The 19487-nt window shown below is 37.5% G+C and overlaps 1 protein-coding gene across 3 annotated transcripts in view; it reads left to right on the top strand.

Moving 5' to 3' along the window:
* The window catches only part of LOC138694903 (apoptosis-resistant E3 ubiquitin protein ligase 1), a 323573-nt gene that overhangs the window by 239188 nt on the left and 64898 nt on the right, over window positions 1–19487 (top strand). For all 3 annotated transcript variants that reach the window (XM_069819087.1, XM_069819086.1, XM_069819088.1), the window contains exons 4-6: window positions 9130–9329; window positions 14366–14603; window positions 18720–18889. In XM_069819087.1, coding sequence (XP_069675188.1) covers window positions 9130–9329; window positions 14366–14603; window positions 18720–18889 — 608 coding nt within the window. The remainder of the gene's footprint in view (window positions 1–9129; window positions 9330–14365; window positions 14604–18719; window positions 18890–19487) is intronic.

Below are 19487 nucleotides of genomic sequence, written 5' to 3'. Positions count from 1 at the left end.
CTCCATCAGTGAATTTGATTAGTTCTTGTATAGGGCGGGAATTAGCAGACGAATGACATCGTGCACTGTTCTGTCATGGCGGTGTGTTCTGCTTTGGTTCTGCTGTATTTGTAATGGGCACAACGTAAAAAACAATATGTTAATGGCTTATGAGCGAACATGTCAACGGACCAGTTATTACTACCGGTTCAAGAAATAAATCGTTTATACTCTTTCTTCTTTGAACGAGATGACAGTACGGAAATTTCGCAAAATCTTGCTAGCGTAGCACAGACAACAACTTATACAGTCGCCATGACAGCCATCAAACCTTCCAGCAGTTTTGTTCCTATTTCGCTGCAGCGTGACGTCATTGTTGTCCACGGGTCCGGTGAGATTCGGAATACGCTGTATGCGCCGTAGCATTTCTGGTATGTGACGTCACAAGCTTGTACAGTACAACCAATGGGAACCCGGCCAACTAGTCACTCATAACGAGTGCACCTCAGCACATGTGTGGACTTCGGTCCTACGCTCATAGACATCTATGACGTAGTGCAGAGGGCGGCCACTAGAGGGAACCCAAGAGTTGGAGCTTAATCTGAGACGATTCTGTCCGACGCCGGGGTGGTATCCGGTGTGGCTTAGTGGATAAAGCATCAGCACGTAGAGCTGAAAACCCGAGTTCAAATCCCGGCGCCGGAGAGAGTTTTTCTCCGTTCCATTACTCTTTCATCGTATGATGACGCAGAATATCTGCATGGAAATATCATATGTAGTTCGGTACATTAAAATAATATATATGATATGCGTAAATCACTTCGTGGTTTAAGACGGCGCTTATTCCGTCGGATCCCGGCCAACTAGTCACTCATAACGAGTGCACGTCAGCACATGTGTGGACCAAAGACGTTATATAGTATACTAGACTCACACAGAGCGCTGGTGTGCTGTCCAAAATTGAAACCACTCTGCGCATGTTCAACGCCGCCATGCTACTGGTAGAAACAGAGCGGTAAAAACGAGTGTCACATTTGTCCTTTCTTTTGTCTCAGGTGTTTTTAGTGAACAGTCTGAAAGTAATGTAAATTGATGTGATAATTGCATGAATTTTGGTTTTGTAAATATTATTATAGTTGATATGAAGTGATGTGCTTTGTAAATAGTGAAAAATGGTGATTTCCTTTATTTCCGTATAAGTGCAATAACACGTGGCTTAGAGGGTCAGGAATTTCTTTTCACAAGTACAAACGCTTTAAAATAATAAAATTGAATTCTGGAGGCTACATTGAAACTGTAACATATGTATATGTTAGATACCATAGTTGAAAAACTTTATAATTAGGCAACAATCTGTCTTTACAGGTTCCCTTTGAAGAAGCCCGACCTTGTTGTTATAATAAGAGACAAATTTGTGTCTTCACATTATGTAAAATTGTGTTCGTCTCATTTTAAAGGCACAGATTTTTGGGAAAGTAATGGCAATAGAATTTTGAAAGATGATATACTATCCCTGTTTAATTTTCCAAACCATTTGCAAAAGGTACGATATAATATTATCTCTGTTGTTACAATATCAATATCATTAAAATCAATCAGTAGTTTATGGCAATAAAGAATACTTAATTGTTAGTACAGGTATATCAGACTGTAGAGAAATCCCACTGAGTGAATTATTTAGACTTACACATCAGATGTTAAAACATTAGTGGAAAGATAACTTTTTGTTTTTATTATGAAAATGAATTTATCTGCAAGATAATAAACTTTCATTCAAAATTCATATATGGATAGATAAATATAATATAATTTTTGATTCTCTAAAACTTAACAACAGGTCTATACTGATTATCACATATTTATTTCACTTAAGAATTTGATTATAATAAAAACGTATGTAATCAAGGTGCATATATTTATGTCTTGTGATCTAAGAGTAATATATGTTAATATAATTTTATATTCTCTGAAACCTAACAATATGTTGATTATCGTAAAATTATACATTCTATAATGTGTATTGTATAGGCCTATTTATGGATGTATGAGCATGTTTTCTATAAATTGCTGCGTACGTATTTTCTTTCCTTTAATGCTTTGACGCATATCAATGAAACTTTGAATATGTTTATTTCGTCCTAATTTTACGTTAAATGTCGAAAATGGCCATAATCTGTCAATTTTAGATCATCACAGCGTTAAATTGCGTGATTTACGTACTACTATTATGCGTCTGCTCTCCAACATCATGGCGGCAAGCGCAGCGTTCAATTTGCCCCGGTTTCCTCGTTCCGCGCAGCCGAGACTGTAGGGGCTTGGTGTGGACTTCGGTCCTACGTTCATAGACATCTATGACTTAGTGCAGAGGACGGCCACTAGAGGGAACCCAAGAGTTGGAGCTTAATCTGAGACGATTCTGTCCGACGCCGGGGTGGTATCCGGTGTGGCTTAGTGGATAAAGCATCAGCACGTAGAGCTGAAAAACCGGGTTCAAATCCCGGCGCCGGAGAGAGTTTTTCTCGGTTCCATTACTCTTTCATCGAATGGGAATCAGTCTATAACAAGTACTTTCAGAGTTCGTTTGTTCACGTGTGAGTGTTTCAGTACATTGAATAAGTAAAACTAACATATTCTCTCTCTCTCTCTCTCTCTCTCTGTGCGTGCGTGCGTGCGCAAGTATTGCACAGGCAGTCGCGGAAAATAGTGTTTAAGGTGTATAATTATTTTAAAAACGTTGACGAGCAGAACGCTGCCGGCCATCTTGATGCAGGCTGCAACGTTACTAATGCACAAGAAAGGACTGCAGAAGCAGTGATGTGGGATTGAAAACCGTGCAAAGAATACTGTTAGTGAAAGAAAAAGGGTTTGTTTGGTGTCATGCTTACAGTAATCAACGGCTAAGGTCATTATTGTCTTTTGATAATCTAAATTCTCTCCTGCTCTATTTGTATTGCACGTGATGTACGATGTGGCAATATTGTACGTTGCCTTGCTCTCATTATCTGTCTCTCTCGACGCAAACGCTAGCAGAATTGCCGTCGACTCTCATACGTTACGAAAACGAAAAATTTAATTTTGAAGTGTGTACAATAGCGTACTGTATTTCTTAAATATGAAAGACGACGATAAGGGTCCTGTTCTACCTGCTAACGCGCCTAATCCCTGTAAAGACTGTTCCGTTAGCTGGAAGCGGCTGGATTCTAAAGAATGTCATAGAATTTTGCTTGAATAATGGGTCCAAAGTCAAGTTACTGCGGTCGGAGCTGTTTCTTGAAAGCAAGATTTCGTACTAGTGAAAACAAAGTACAGCCACAAGCTGTGGCGTTGGAGTGCAGGAATCTATCCAGAGGCTTCTGAATCAAGCAGGCTGGCAGGACATGAGAACATTGAACCGAGTGAGTACACCATGAGTCACAGCAGTGTAGATGTTGAGGGAAATTGATTTGACGTAAGTGAGATTGGAAGGATGTACGAGCAACAAAGCTAACATCTAACAGTGAGTGCAATGAGAGTGAGGGGAGGATGAAAAAGATGGCGATTTGACCTCTCAGAATTCAGTAAAAACCAAAAATCTCTTCGATGTCCGTAAATGAGAGGTATCGTATTGTATTTGTTTATTTACTTAATAATTTCTTTTCAATTTACGGATTTATTTTTCAACTTGTCTATTGTTTGTATATAGAATGATTCACGAAATCGTGCAGTACTTTAGGACAGGCTTGCAGAACTCGTAAGTAGGGGAAATATGTCGTCAGCATCACTCCACTTCTGTTGGGGATGGTCGACTTCCGCGTAGAGTTGTTTACATCCTCTGCCGTGCAAAGGTCCATCAGTGGCGGCATGTAATTTTCAAAAAGGATTGTAATAAATTCATTGTATTTATAATGCGTTATCTTGTTTCAAGGTTTACAATTATTATAGATTTCTTGTCGGTAGTTTCTTTGACATTTCTTTCCACCTAACCTGCTGTAGACTTTTGAAAACTTTCCTCCTATCGTCACCTACGGAAACATAAATTTATAGCATTAAAGTAATGAACCTTGCAAGTCACTATTAATTTCAATTCAAAATGAACACAACGAGTGACGTCCTTAATTTAACAGTATATAAATAAATAATCAATATACAGTTTGTAATAATGAACTTACCCGAAAGTTTGTGCATTCTATAATTCTTAATATGGGCTTTGTTGAAATGTGGTTTAATATTGAAATGAGTAGAAATAAATTGGATGGGACACAGTAAACAAGCAATTCTTTCGACTTCAACAACAAAATAATCATATTCCCATTTCGTTTGGAAGTAGTATTTCTTCACGGGTTTAAATTTTGTCATGTTCCAGTTCTCTTTAAACTGCAGTACGCGTAGTGTGTATTTATTTATTTATTTATTTACTTATTTATTTATTTATTTACTTATTTATTTATTTACTTATTTATTTATTTATTTACTTATTTATTTATTTTTATTTTATTTATTTTCATTTATATATATATATATATATATATATATATATATATATATATATATATATATATATTTAGCTGCAGTGCGTTACAATGTTGAATGACAGCATTGACATCCCGTCATATAGCTATCATTCACTTATCAACGTACAATTTATTTATCGTCCTATTACTAGTAAAACCAGTTAAGACCAGTAATACAAGTTTTGTAAAAACAGGAATTAAAACTTTATTAATGCACGAAACATCATAATAAATTGTTCAAATAAATTAATTGGTTTGTTGCCTGCATGCAACATTTCGGATTTATTTCATTTTAGTAGAATACAGAGCAGGAAAGACACGTTGTGGACTGTACTTAACTTATTTCACACAAAAAGTGGACTTAATCGGGTTTACTAGTAGTACATAGGTAGACCTTCCTACATTATATGCACACATACATTTTAAAATTTATTTACATGTCTTTTAACTTATTTATGTCCCTCATTCATTTTTCTTTTACTTTCTAAAGGTATGTTCCTAAGGATTTTATTATCTGTTCATTTGTAATTATTGATAGCTTATTGTATACCTGCCGCCGCGAGAATGAATGTTGATGCAGCCGACCGTAACTAGAACGTCATGACCGTACTGGTAGAAAAGGTGGGTGGATAAGGAGTAAAAGGCAGTCGCTCTGAAGAGCTACAGTTCTGCAAGTCTGCTGTAGGAACTGATTTCTGATATTATTGTAATGAAAAAAGTTCATATAAACATATCATATTTTAAAAATTGATTAAATTACACTCTTCTGAAAATTGAAAGTTAAAGAGAAAGTTGTAAGGTACAGAGTGTTGTTTCCGATCTCTGGAAACGACTTTGAATAACGTCATGTGCGTCAGGAGTCACACGACAACTGAACTGTGATGAGAGGTGACAGACCAGTAGTAAGTGATCTCATAGATGCACGGTGTCTCACAGTAGCAATGTCCAAGAAAATCGAGCCTTTTTGGGAGGGGTACGTTACAACCTTTTCCGATGCCAAGTACAGTTACGTGAAAATCATAGGAGCCTGCAAAAATCGTGGTTTCGTTATTTCCAAGAAAGGCATCTTCTGTGTACTTAATAAGAATGGCAAAGCTCGGATGGGACTAATTCCAGAGGGGAAAAAGCAAGCAAATTCACCCCCGCCACAAGCCGCACCCCCCCCCCCCCGAGTTACGAATTAATAAGTGGTTCATGTAGCGAGTGACATCTTCATGAAGCAGACACTCAATTCATGTTTCAAAAACTGTCGGTACATTCGGCAGTTAGGCGCTGCAGTAGAACATGCGGTCCGATTAACTGATTGTCCACCAAATGTTCTCTGCAAATCGATGTTGATATACTTTTAGCGTAGTTGCGTGGGGATTGTCGTAAGCCCACAAGTGCATGTTATGAGCGTTTATGATATCCCCATGGGTAAACAGGGCCTCATCAGAAAACAGTACCCGACGACTGAACATTGGATCAGCATCATGGCGCTGACGTCTAGGATAGTCTGCAGGTGTCAGCTCGTGTACTTTCTGCAGGTGCTGTCTCCGAAGTTGATTGGGGAATCCGTACAGAGGCACTAATGCGTCGGGTACTTGAGGTTCGTTCCAACAACAGTCAGGAACCGTCCGTAACTATCGTGAGCATGCGCAGTACAGAAAGAGCGTTCCAACACAATCCGAACCAGTACTGAACCGGAAACATGTACTGCAGTCGGGCGTTCCAACAAGCTTTCGACACGGGTTCGGAACGGTCAGAAATAGTCCGTGGATTGAGGCATGTACGGAAGAGTACGCGAGACGCGCATGCGCCTAAACTCTCCATCGTCTCCTGGATACTGAAGAAAGACATGATCGACTGTTCACATCAATGAGGTTAAGATGAAAAGTGACAGTGCAGACGAATAATAAAACTAGAGATTTAGTTTAAAATTTCGCCAAAAAGAAAGGGAATGGAAATTATTTGGGTATTGAAATAGTTAATTACAATTCAACACTCAGCTTTGATTAAAAGTATAATAAATAACGTACATAAATTAATAATTAAAAAAATAACTATTTTTAGACGAGAATCCCCCAGTACACGACATTGAATTAGCGGAATTCTTGCCTTCCATATTTTTTGTCATCTTTTTATATAAAATGATCGAAATTCTATCTTCTGCAATTAGAATTAGCTGCGAAACGGTAATAATTAAGCATCCCGTTCTTAGCAATTATAGAATCTCTGAATTTAGCATAGAACGATCCGCGAAAGCGTTCCAACAGCGTCCAGTCCAGTTTCAATCCCATAGCAGATGCTCAACTAGCGCATGCGCATAAGATGGTACAGGAACCGTACATGAACTGATCCAACGACATGCAGATAAACCAAAACAAGACGAAAATAATAAAGTTTCGAAAAGGAGGAAAATTATCCTCGAAGGACAAGTTTATCTGCGAAACTCAAACCCTCGAAATAGTAAAATATTTCAAATATCTAGGGGTGACCCTGCAAGTAACCGGATTCACGTTCACCAGGCATATTGAGGATAGAACAGTCGCGGCAATCAAGGCCACAATGGGGATACGAAACCTCAAGTCCCTATCACTCGGAACCTCAATTGCATTATTCAAACTCAAAGTCGCACCAGTAGCATCATATGCCATTGAGATAATATGGACGTACCTGAGCTACCAAAACCTGAAAACTCTGGACAGGGCTAAGTCCAGATATATAAAAAGAACACTCTGCATCTCCAGTTCGCTCCAACCCGACTCGTATACCAGCTGGCAGGAACAACGTCCTTCATAGAAGATTTAATGGCCACCTACAACCTGACACCAACCCCAGCCAGTACGAAGTTTTTTGACGAACGACGACAGAAAACCGCAGAAATTGACCCTGCATTTTTCCGCACCCCAGCGATGAACAACGAGGAATGGAAAGCAGCGAACTTCGACCTACGTCACTATTACACAAGGGGAGCAATCCATGATTTTCACTACCGCATCTGTACTAGAAAAGATTTTCACCAGGTGACCGGTGATTGTGCGTGTGTAATCTGTGGACTGCATTGCCCGCTATATTATCTCTTTGAGTGCTCACTAAGAACATTGCCGCTGTCGTATTACGCTGAAGATGAATGACAAAGAACTGTGTACAACATACTCACAATGCTCAATATACACAATGTGTTTATTAAATCTATTATTATTAACTGATCCATGAACCGCTTGTTGGAACGAACTTATGGTCGGATCTTCACTTACCATTTCCAGAATGTTCTCCTCAACACCCACTCCATGCAGTTGAGGCCGACCTGGCCGTGACACATCACGAATGCCCTACTTCCTCATACGCCTGTCCACAGCTGCAAAGTCTGATGGTTTGGTAATCTTCTGTTTGGAAAAATTCCCTGTACCATCGTCTTGCTTCTCGTAAATTGCCTTCTGCTGCACCATAAAGGAGGTGCATATCCGCGTATTCATTGTTTGAGTAAGCGATCGTACAGTACACAACATTCTGTCTAGTTAAGGATTGCTAACCTTCCAGGAAGCTTACGCGCCGGTATTTAACGTAATGTAAGGATTCACTAATGCTGAATTAGGAGACATTCATCAATGTACGGAACAGCAGGAGAATCTGACAAGGAAGCTCTATCGTCAAATATTTCCAAATAGACGAAGGTTCGTTGCTGTGCACTAACGACGCGGGATATAGCACCTCTTCATCCTGGAAGTATAGTTTCAACGAATTTAAAAACGTGGTATTTTTTTTTTCATGCCTAAAAGTAATTTCCAGGATTCAGAAATATTTTAGAAATTGTATTAAACTCTTTTGTTTGAAATATCTCAAAGAATAACTCCCAGAAATTAATTACATTAATTACGGCTCACTCTATATGTGCAAATATTTTTAGAGGCAATCATGGATAATACAAGATCTGCTGAATCACATTTTCTAATTTTGTGCTTATAATTAAATAAGTTAAATATTATGATTATTTGGCAGACCCTGTATTTTATTTTGGATACTTCCCAAATAAACTTCCATGATACTGTACGTGTTTGTTTAGTGTGAAACATCTACGAGTTCTACAAGATAATTTGTAGGTGCTATTATAAAACTAATAATTTAATGTTCGTAAGAATCAATGTTGGCGATGTATACAATGGAGGGTGAAAGGATCTGGCCATCCTACCCCATTATCTCCTGGCGTAGTTGCATCATAAGCGGTGCTTTTTGGTGTCACTTTTAGTGCCTTTGGACACTTGACTAAACAACAACAAGAATCAATGCGATTCACATTTTACAACACTGAGAAAATTCTTAGAGAAATTCTGAAGGATTCATTTCAAATTTTACAATTTCATCTCTATTTCAAGTAATATAATTTCACCTTCACTTTTTAACTTTCTTTTTAAATGTATTGTATGTATTTTCATTGTTTCATTGTAAACTTCTATATATGTATTTGTTTTCTGGATCCTTGTGGTCACCGTTATTGAACGGCAGATGGTTTTATTCTATAAATCTGCATTAAGCAATAATTATTCTGCTTTGCCTACAAGAATCCATAAATGTTGCGGTGAGATTTGTTTGTATTGTTTATGGATATAGTTACTTCATTATTCATTGCTAAATATTAACACAGTACCAGTAATGTATAATTTATTTACACGTGCTGCAGGAGGCATGCTGGTTGTGTCCGTGAGTGTGGCTGGGCTGGTGACCCTAGCCGCCATGACTCAGCCGGCGCTGGCCCCAGAGGCAAAGCACACACTGCTGCAGTATGTGACGGGGAAGTACCTGCTACCTGGAAACTGCAAGGTCAACTTCGAATGGGAGGATCCCCAGACGGTGGGAGAAACCATGACCTTCACAGTCAAGGTGAGGCTACCTACGTACAAGAGTCTTCATGGAAGCTTTTTAATTGGGAATATCACAAGAATTTGAAGAAAATTCGAAAGTACAAAATTTAGATTAACTAGCAAATTATTCATTCATTTATAGTTTTCTGCCCAAGAGCAGATGTTTCACGCAAACCCAGCATTCTCCAATCTTTCCTATTTTCTGCCTTCCTTCGTCTCCGCATTTAATCCATATAATCTTAATGTCGTCTGTAATCTGATATTTCTTCTGCACCGAACTCTTCTCCCGTTCACCATAGCAAATTATTATTATTATTATTATTATTATTATTATTATTATTATTATCAAATCTGAAAGTTAGAATTTATAAAACAGTTATATTACCGGTTGTTCTTTATGGTTGTGAAATTTGAACTCTCACTTTGAGAGAGGAACATAGGTTAAGGGTGTTTGAAAATAAGGTGCTTAGGAAATTATTTGGGGCTAAGAGGGATGAAGTTACAGGAGAATGGAGAAAGTTACACAACACAGAACTGCACTCATTGTATTCTTCACCTGACATAATTAGGAACATTAAATCCAGACGTTTGAGATGGGCAGGGCATGTAGCACGTATGGGCGAATCCAGAAATGCATATAGAGTGTTAGTTGGGAGGCCGGAGGGAAAAAGACTTTTAGGGAGGCCGAGACATAGATGGGAGGATAATATTAAAATGGATTTGAGGGAGGTGGGATATGATGATAGAGAATAGATTAATCTTGCTCAGGATAGGGACCAATGGCGGGCTTATGTGAGGGCGGCAATGAACCTCCGGGTTCCTTAAAAGCCAGTAAGTAAGTAAGTATTATTATTATCAGCAGCAGTTGAGTTTTCACAGAGGGATGTGAAACTAATTCTGGGAAGAACGTTTGCGATAACATCGTCATGCTGCAGATGCAAAGAAGCATTTGCCAATGTGAAATTTTCACTAACGTTGCAAGAATCACTGCGCAACTTTTTGATAAAAAATTGTAAAATTTAACTTTGCGGTCGCTTAGACATATCAAAGAACCCAGAATGGTAATGTGAAGTTTATATTAAAAATATGAACTGTCAAATGCACTAAACATTAAATAAACGTTTCACAATGAAATGAGAACTCTAAGAAACAGATGAATACCTCTCTTAAAATGAGTTTAAAATCGACAGTGCACAATATTTAACATCTGCACTGCAGAACTGTCAAAACAACCTTTTCAATTTCATATTGTGTTAGCTTCATTTTATTATAAGGTTGGTATTAAGTGATAGACCTCTCTGCAGGGGCGGCCCATCCTTATGTGCTACAGTGCTACAGCACAATGATAATTTTTGCTCAAATAATGTATTTGTAATACCAATGTATTTGATCTGTCATTTGACAATTTCCCGTGGTTATTTTCATGACGCATTATAGAATGTTTAGTCTTTGCTCTTTGGTGCCTCAGGGGGTTCGTTGTGCTACTCAAAACTCCACATGAGAATGTAGACAGTTATGCGCATGTGCGAAGCTGAAATCACTGCTCTGATTGGCTATTTTTACGCGGAAAAGTGTTGTAGTCAGCTTCAGCACTACACAGCTTGGAAATTGCAAAAGTAAAGCGTAACGAAAGAATGCTTGTTTGTGAAGGAACTTGGAACTATTTACAATGTATTTGGTAATTCAAGTGTCAGACTGCTGCTGCCATCTATCTGTTGAAGTTGCTGTCAACAGCTATACTATGCTGAACAAAGAGTGTTCCAGATACAACTTGGATTTCTATACGGAAGACCTGACTTCCGAAATATAGATGGCTTTTCAATTGTTACAATACATAGTCTCTAACAATTTACAGGATCCATTCTGTGAAGTAACGAAGTTTTTAAATATTTTGGTTACAACACCATTGACCACTGCTGAGCCAGAAAGATGTTTTTCTTGCTTGAAACGCATAAAAACGTTTTTAAGGAACACTATGTCCCAGGATCGTCTCACTACTCTTGCAATACTGTCAATAGAAAAGAGTATGATGTCAGAGATGGAGGGGTTTAACACCAAATGACAAGTTCTGCAGTACGAAAGAATGTCGTATGGACTTCATATTTCATCACTAGGCGAAACTCAAATTAAGATAAATACATATAACTGTAGGCTTATACAGTAGGCCGATATAGAGATTGTAGCACACTCATTATTTTGACCACCAGCCGCTACTGCCTCTCTGTAATAAAAATGTTGTTGTTGTTGTTTTCTAATGCCAGGCGTTTGACAATAAAGTCATTTGACCTCTTGCACTCCAATATTTTTCAAATATATTATCATGACCAGCCAATGAAGCACAGATTTTGAGGTGTTCCGAATCCATTTCTTGGTTTGAGTTGCACAATGGGCAGTTAGGGGACTGATATATTCCAATTCTATGCAGGTGTTTAGCCAAACAATCATGGCCTGTTGCCAATCTAAATGCAGCTACAGACGATTTTCGTGGTAAATGGGGAATTAACTGTGGATTTTGATGCAGAGAGTTCCATTTTTTCCCTTGGGATTGTGTTATCAAATTTTGTTTGTTGAAGTCTAAGTATATAGATTTAATAAATCTTTTCACAGAGTAATACGTAGATTTAGTAACAGGTCTGTAAGTAGCAGTGCTGCCCTTCTTTGCTAAAGCATCCGCATTCTCGTTTCCCAGGATTCCACAGTGGGATGGTATCCATTGGAATACAATTCTTTTATTGAGTGATATTAATTGAGAGAGCATTTTAGTTATTTCTGCTGTTTGAAATGAAGGTGTGTGTTTAGAGACGATTGATAGAATAGCTGCTTTGGAGTCTGACAATATAACTGCATTCCTAAATTTATTGATGTGGCATAGAAGATTCCTGAGACTTTCACTTATTGCAATGATTTCACCATCAAAACTTGTTGTTCCATATCCAAGTGATCTATAAAGTGAGAAGAGACAGCATGTAACACCTGCACCAGCACCTTGTTCTCTGGAGATCAAGGATCCGTCGGTGTATAAATGAAGCCAGTTTTGTGGAGGGTACCTAATATTAATTGTCTCTAAAGACAATTGTTTCAGTATTTCAGTGTTTACTTCTGATTTCAGTATTTCTTCTGTTAAATTTAGATTATATTCTATATTTAATAGAGTTAAAGGGTTCAGTTTAATTTGTAAGTTTTCTTTTAAATTCGGGATATTGATTTTCTGTTATAATTCTTGAACAATGGATATGAAACTTTTTTGAGTTTTCAATCTACAGAGAGGACTGTATGAATGCCAGTTGTTTCCTGGTAATCTGATAAGTTTTTCATATTGAATCATTCTTTTCCTTCTATTGTCATTTTGATGCTGTTAATATTAGTGAGGAATCTCATAGAATCTATTGGAGTTGTTTTGATTCCACCAGTAATGAGTCTGAGAGCTTGGTTTTGAACATATTCTATGTCGTTTATGAAAGGTGAAGTAATTAAAATTTCTCCAAAGTATGCCAGCACTGGCTGTATAAACATTTTGTATGTAGTGTTCAAAGTATTCCTAGAGCATCTGTAATAAAAATAGCATTGTTATAATTCAAATGTGCCGCAGCACCAAACACAGGGAGGGGTAGGAGGACTATGCCTTATGTCTATGTAGATTTTGTTACTCTGACAGTGAAAAATTAGAGAAGGTAAAACGATTAAGGATTTAAAAAAATACTCAAATCTAAATATGTCATTTTTTCAAAACAGTCGAGGGTGGGGTTCAAACCCAGTAACCCCCCCCCCCCTTGCTTGCGTCCCTGGCTTGTTGTGATAGCCGCCTAAAGGATTTTTGTAGACTCCTCAATATCCTGTTCTGGATATCATCCACTCTCTCTACTGCCAGGATGGTCTGCATTGTGAACACTGCCAGTTTCCCAAAACTTCGCTATGAGATTACTACCGCAATTCACTGCTGGATTAGGAACTGCCATAGCGAATTGTTGTTGCACTTGTTCTTATGGAGAAATACATGTTCAACCAAAAACACTCGTTCCACCATCAACATCATTTTCCTTATTCAAAGGCGAAACAGTTAAAAATCTTGGCATTTTTATGGATAGCGATCTAAATTGGAACACTCAAGTAACACACACTTGCAAAAAAATATTTTCTCAACTTCACTCTTTGTTTCATAGGAAAGAATTTCTACCACTTAGTCTAAAAAAGAATCTTATTCAGACGCTTGTAATGCCCCATTTTGATTATTGCGATTCCTTACTAACTAATGTAAGTTCACTCTTAGCTGAGAGACTACAACGTGTTCATAATGTGTGCATATGATTCATCCTCAATACTCGTAAATTTGACCATATAACACCTTCCTTCCAGTTACTTTCATGGGTGCATCTGAAGGAACGAAGAACAATACATTCACTGTCTCTTCTATTTAGAATCATGCATACTTCTACTCCGAATTATCTCTTATCGCGCTTTCAATTTCTTACAACTCTTCGAAACTGGCATCAAGCACTTCTTTCTATCCCTCATCATAGAACGTCTCTGTACTCATCCTTCTACACTGTAGAAATACCTCGTATCTGGAATTCGTTACCTAATGACGTCAGGGACTGCCGGACTTTATCAAAATTCAAAATTAAATTGGAAAATTTTGTCTTGTTTAATGCTTTTTAGGTATTGCTAGAAGTGTTGATTTGTGTTTTAAAATCGCAAGTTTCTTGTTTATGTTAGTTAATTAGGATACAATTAATTGTACTTAATCACTGCAACTTGTGTATATTTTTGTGTGACTTTACTTTGTTTATAGCGTTTTTTTTTCCTTTTTATTTCTGTTATTGTATTTGTATTTCTGGTGGTGTGGAAGAGAAGGCCTGATGTCCTTAACTACACCAGAATAAATAAATAAATAAAATAAGCAATTGATACATCTGCCTCTGTCAACAGATTGCCTGACAACTGAATCACAATGGCGCAGGGGAGAAAAGATGGGTGGCATTTTCAATATATCTTGCACTTTACCTTACTGTAATTTTTTTTTTATTTGGACCTAATATGTATTGAAATTGGTTTCAGTTTTACCAACGCAATGGACAGCCATATCCAATTTGCGACACAGACAACCTCTTTGTAGAAGTAACAGAGGGTGCCCGGAGAGTGGCGACACTGTCTGAGCTAGGAGGCACTGATCCCAGTGCTGCAAATGTTGCGGTCGTCAAGTTCACCGTTAGACACGCGGGGCAGTACAGAATATCTGTTCTGATCGGAAGTTGTCATGTTCAGGGGAGCCCTTTTGTTAAAACATTCCTACCAGGCAAGTACTTGCATACTGTGCTTTTTATTTTTCTTCGTTTATGCTTTCTACTGTTCTTTACGGCTTATGGAGAATTTTACATTTAAATGAAATTGATCTAAATGCAATTAATACGAATTGCTCACCTATAATAATTTAACTGTGTAGTACTAAGTGTATCTAGAAATGGTAACTTTATGGATGAAAATAATTAACTCAGTAGACCGATGTACTGTTTTATGTACATTATAATTAATATCTTTTAAAGCATACTGTACATGGGCACAATTTTCGGTTACGTGAGGCACTCGATTTGAAATAGTTTGTTTACTAGGAGAGGAGACTGCAGAGTAGGATGGGAAATATAAACTGCTGTGACCTGCGTCACCTTATCGTAATCGCTAACGCGGTCAGTAGCGAATTATTAGGAAAGCGCTTGGTTAACGTGAGAGACTCGAAAACTTTTATTCAATTTGGGAAATTAATTCGGCAGCTTTAATCATAAACCTCTTTACTGTTTCTCCGTCGCTGAATTGATTTAAATCACAGGCGAGAAATTGCGTAACTAGTCAATAATATTCCATCTCGTCTACGTTTATTTTCTTGAATATTCTGGCGTTTATCACGATTACTTAATAAATTTGCACGTTCTCAACCTAAAATAATTTCAGAAAATCATATTTCGTGTTCTACGCACATTTGATATTTTATTTTATAAATTTCTTTTGGAAATAATACGTACAAACAACATTTAATTCCTCGTACCTTTTAATGCAGCGTGTTTAAGGTATAATGTCGTATTTAGTATACTATGCAAATGTTAAGATCGTAAATTTTCTTCGGAATAGTACGAAAAAATAACATTTAATTTGTCTTACCTTCTAATTCAGCATGTTCTTTATGACATAAGGAGTAATGTCGTTGTATATTAAATTTATTAATGCCCAATAGGATTTTCGAGCATAACAAACATCGTATGTTCTCCCCTTCTAAACAGCAAAAAAACTCTTCCTCCCATTTCTCATTAAATAATTGTTTTCCAACGCGTAGACACTGCTTTGATAATGCCATTACGCCACCACTGATATTGCTTATGAAACTGATATAGAACCTGCCCACACCTAGGAACTACGTGAGGGAGGAAAGGGGATTGTGAAGATGATGTCACTCAGAGCGATAAGCTCTGTGAAGGTCAGTGAGGCACAAATTCTCAAGTGAGGCACGATGCCCAAGTATGTTTTAAAGGCTCTAAGTTAATTTTAAACTAATATCCTTCAAAGCTATAAATAAAGATTAAATTTCTTTAAGCCTTAGTAATTAATTATTAATTCCTATAGAATTGCATTCTATTATCATACAAAATATGAATATAGACCTTCTATGGAGTCGCCATAAAGTTGATATACCCTCCTTATTTTCGACACTATGATGGGTTATGACTGAATGCTTGATATGGACACTTACGTGATGGTTTAAGGGTACAGAACATCGATATGGACACCGTCATTAGAGAATTTTCGCACCCTCTTGATCTGCTAAATGGTTGGATTATTTGACGATGCTGTATCAACATCTCAGGTTATTTAGCATCTGAATGATATGAAGGTGATAATTCCGGTGAAATGAGTCCGGGGCCCAGCACCGATAGTTACCCAGCATTTGCTCGTTTTGGGTTGAGGGAAAACTCCAGAAAAACCTCAACCAGGTAACTTTCTCCGACCGGGCTTCGAACTCGGGCCACCTGGTGCGGCCAGAAGCGCTGACTGTTACACCACAGGTGTGGACCACTAAATGGTTAACACTGTTGGCGTCACTGATGAATGATCCAATCAGAGCCATTCACTTCACGTTATTTCAATAGTGGAACCCGCTATCTCTAGACAGATAACGTGGATGTGAAAGAAGTTTACCATAGGTCTAATTCGATGTTAAAACATGGCATCTCGTTTGAGATTTACTAATGTGGATGATATTCATCTCTTAGAACAGCTCAGGATGGATAAATTATTCAAGCCAAACTGCAAGAAGGCTCAGGAAAGAATTTTCCATTGAGATTTCAACAGACAAAAAGGTTGAGTCGTGAGTACTCCACCAAGCAAAAACACTCCTTTGTTTAACTCACCGTAACTCGGAAAGCAGTAAAGATTTTGAGTAGCAACCACTTTTCAAAGTAATTTCCATTCTTCCTCAACATTTCTTTCGCTTTCACTCTCCTATTAAAAATAAAAAAGTTTGCTGCTTACCAACTTTTGAATGTATGAATGTCTATTCCAAACAAATCACATCGAAGTTAGTTTTTTTCCCTCGCTTTTCGAAAAAGATTTTCATTTCGAATTTTTTTCTATGCTTTCCTTAGACATTGAGCTATCAATTAAAAAAACTTACAGCAGTTCTGACATGTTTTGCGGTCATGTGCGTGAAGGCATCTTCCACAGCTGCTCGTAACATTTCCATTGTGCAATATCATTATTACTCCTGTTGCATGGTTGTCAATGTTACGAACACACAATACAAATCTTTGCGAAATAAAGGGACCAGTATGCCTACTTCTCATCCACTCTGTACAATCTGAACCAACATTTCTAGTGTCGAATCTGATATTCTAGAGCAGGCATGTCAGAACCCTGCACATTGTGCACTGGTCTTTGTGCAACGTGCAGTTCCTATTCCCCTACCTGGAGGGAGTGAATCGGCTTGGAGGGGAACGCGACAGGGCTGTACATTACCTGCAGTAGCAGAACAGCTTTGGTTTCAGTAACACAGATCAGTACGGGTGTGCTCATTGAGCTGTGATTGTGAATGCGTTATGAATATAAAGTGAGGAGTCCACAGATATAACGAAGAAGAGAAATCACGAATCATATAACGTAACTGTTATGATGTTTTCCTCAGCCAACAGTAATTATTTTAAAATGAAAGGCTTTCATCGTATCATGTGTACCTAATAGTGATGTGAGAATTTAAACAGATTAGTAAAGTTCTCAAAATATGATATTCGCCAGCTCTTATTTCTTAATTAGTACTCTCACGGCAAGACAAACACGACAATGATGTTGTTTTGGAGTCTGTACTAACACAGCCATCAATGGTTAGACGACTTACAACTTTTATTTGATAAGCTGATAAGAGATGAGAATATTGAGTGAAGAATACATTTGAGGGTCCTGAGGTTGTAAGGGAAGGAAGAAAGCAATTATTTGTAAAGGGAAAAAATTTTCTCGAAAAATAATACATAATGGCGAATTTTCCATCTCACGTTACTATATTATCTTAATATGGTTACGTTAATAAATCTTTAAACCTGACATAAAGAAAATGTCCTCGCTTCACAGCTTGTGAAGTACTCTTTTAACTCAATTCAGTAACGCTTCCAACTTGCTGATACTTGCTCAACGTTTTCCAAATAAACTATATATAAATTTAAATTCAAGCTTAATTTATCCAGTTTATTAATAATAATGCGAATTTATATTAATATACAGCAAGGAGAAATGATACCAGTGTAAAAGCCTCACAATGTCCTATTGCATGTAATTGGGAGTAAAATATTTTCTTTAACATTTGTGCACCAATGGTCCCCAGTAATGCTTGAGGAACAATGAAAGAATATTACTTTGAAATAATCAGTACCTACTACGTAAAATGAAATACTGTGTTCGTTTTTTGTTGTTTCGAAATTACTGCAATATTTATATTTTCTTCAAATACTGTATACAAATCGTGTAAATAAATGATTCTTTACAAACGACTGCATTGTGAATTGTAACTGAGTAAGTCTATTGTTTCTTATGTTACAATTATTGTCAAATATAGACACTGACAACAATTGTGTTTTTTCCTTCTGCTAATTATGTTTATAATGTCCAAATGTTAATTTAATTGAACACTAGAAATGCAGAATAGATTCTTGTACATCCCTCCCACTAAGAACTGGAAAGAGCAACACGTGAATGACGCAATCTGCACAGACCGGCATTCCGTGCACATACACTGCACTTTCAGTGTCTGATTTCTGACATGCCTGTTCTAGAGTAACAAGCAGTGTGTCGAAATAGAGTGTATTCTTTTCTTAGATGGAACTAGATATGTATTTTAACATTATGCATTTTACAAACAAGTCTGGGACAACTGTTGCAGGTCCTCCAGACCCCAACAAGTCTGTGTTCGTTCGGCACAGCTCGACAGTAGTTTGCACCGCAGGCATCGCACATTCGCTTGCCATTGAGCCTCGTGACGAGTTTAATAATTTGTGTTTGTTCCGCCCTGATGAGAATCCAACAGAAGGGTACAGTGTGGACATCACTCAGGTAACAGTTAATCTAAAATTGCTCAACTTCAACAAAAATCCAGGAACAAATATAGCATATCAGTTATCTAGTTTCAAAAGATATTGCATTTATATTTTACAGGCATTTAAGAGAAAAAAAGAGTTGAATTACCAAATGATGTACTTCAACAGCCTGTATAACATTGAAAAGTACATTAGGAATCTTTAGTAATTTATGCACAGTGAAAATCTGGGCGCTTGACATAGGACTAGTAACTGTGGATCAAAAATCATTCAGCGAGTCCTCAAGTGTCTCTCTGTAGCAACTAATCCCTCGATAAAGTAAAGAATATATATTTTATAGTTTGATGTTGCAAATCACAAGTTAAAAAATTTAAGTAATTGATTAACTAGTGGACCTACTCGTATTAATTATGTAGTTTGTGTGGCTTACAGCCGTTTCGGTGCTTCATCACACCATCCTCAGAGCCTACTAGATCTCGGCGTCATCTCGATCTTCTCTGCCTGTTATGGGGGTACGTTTGATTGTTGAAAGGTGTTGAAAAGTGGAGTCAAATAGTGTGTGTGTGTACTGAAATTGATCTGTGTGTTGAGAATTTGACTCCACTTTTCAACAC

Source organism: Periplaneta americana, chromosome 2 (assembly GCF_040183065.1).
Source record: "Periplaneta americana isolate PAMFEO1 chromosome 2, P.americana_PAMFEO1_priV1, whole genome shotgun sequence".
NCBI lineage: Eukaryota > Metazoa > Arthropoda > Insecta > Blattodea > Blattidae > Periplaneta > Periplaneta americana.
This window is presented reverse-complemented; position numbering and strand designations above follow the sequence as displayed.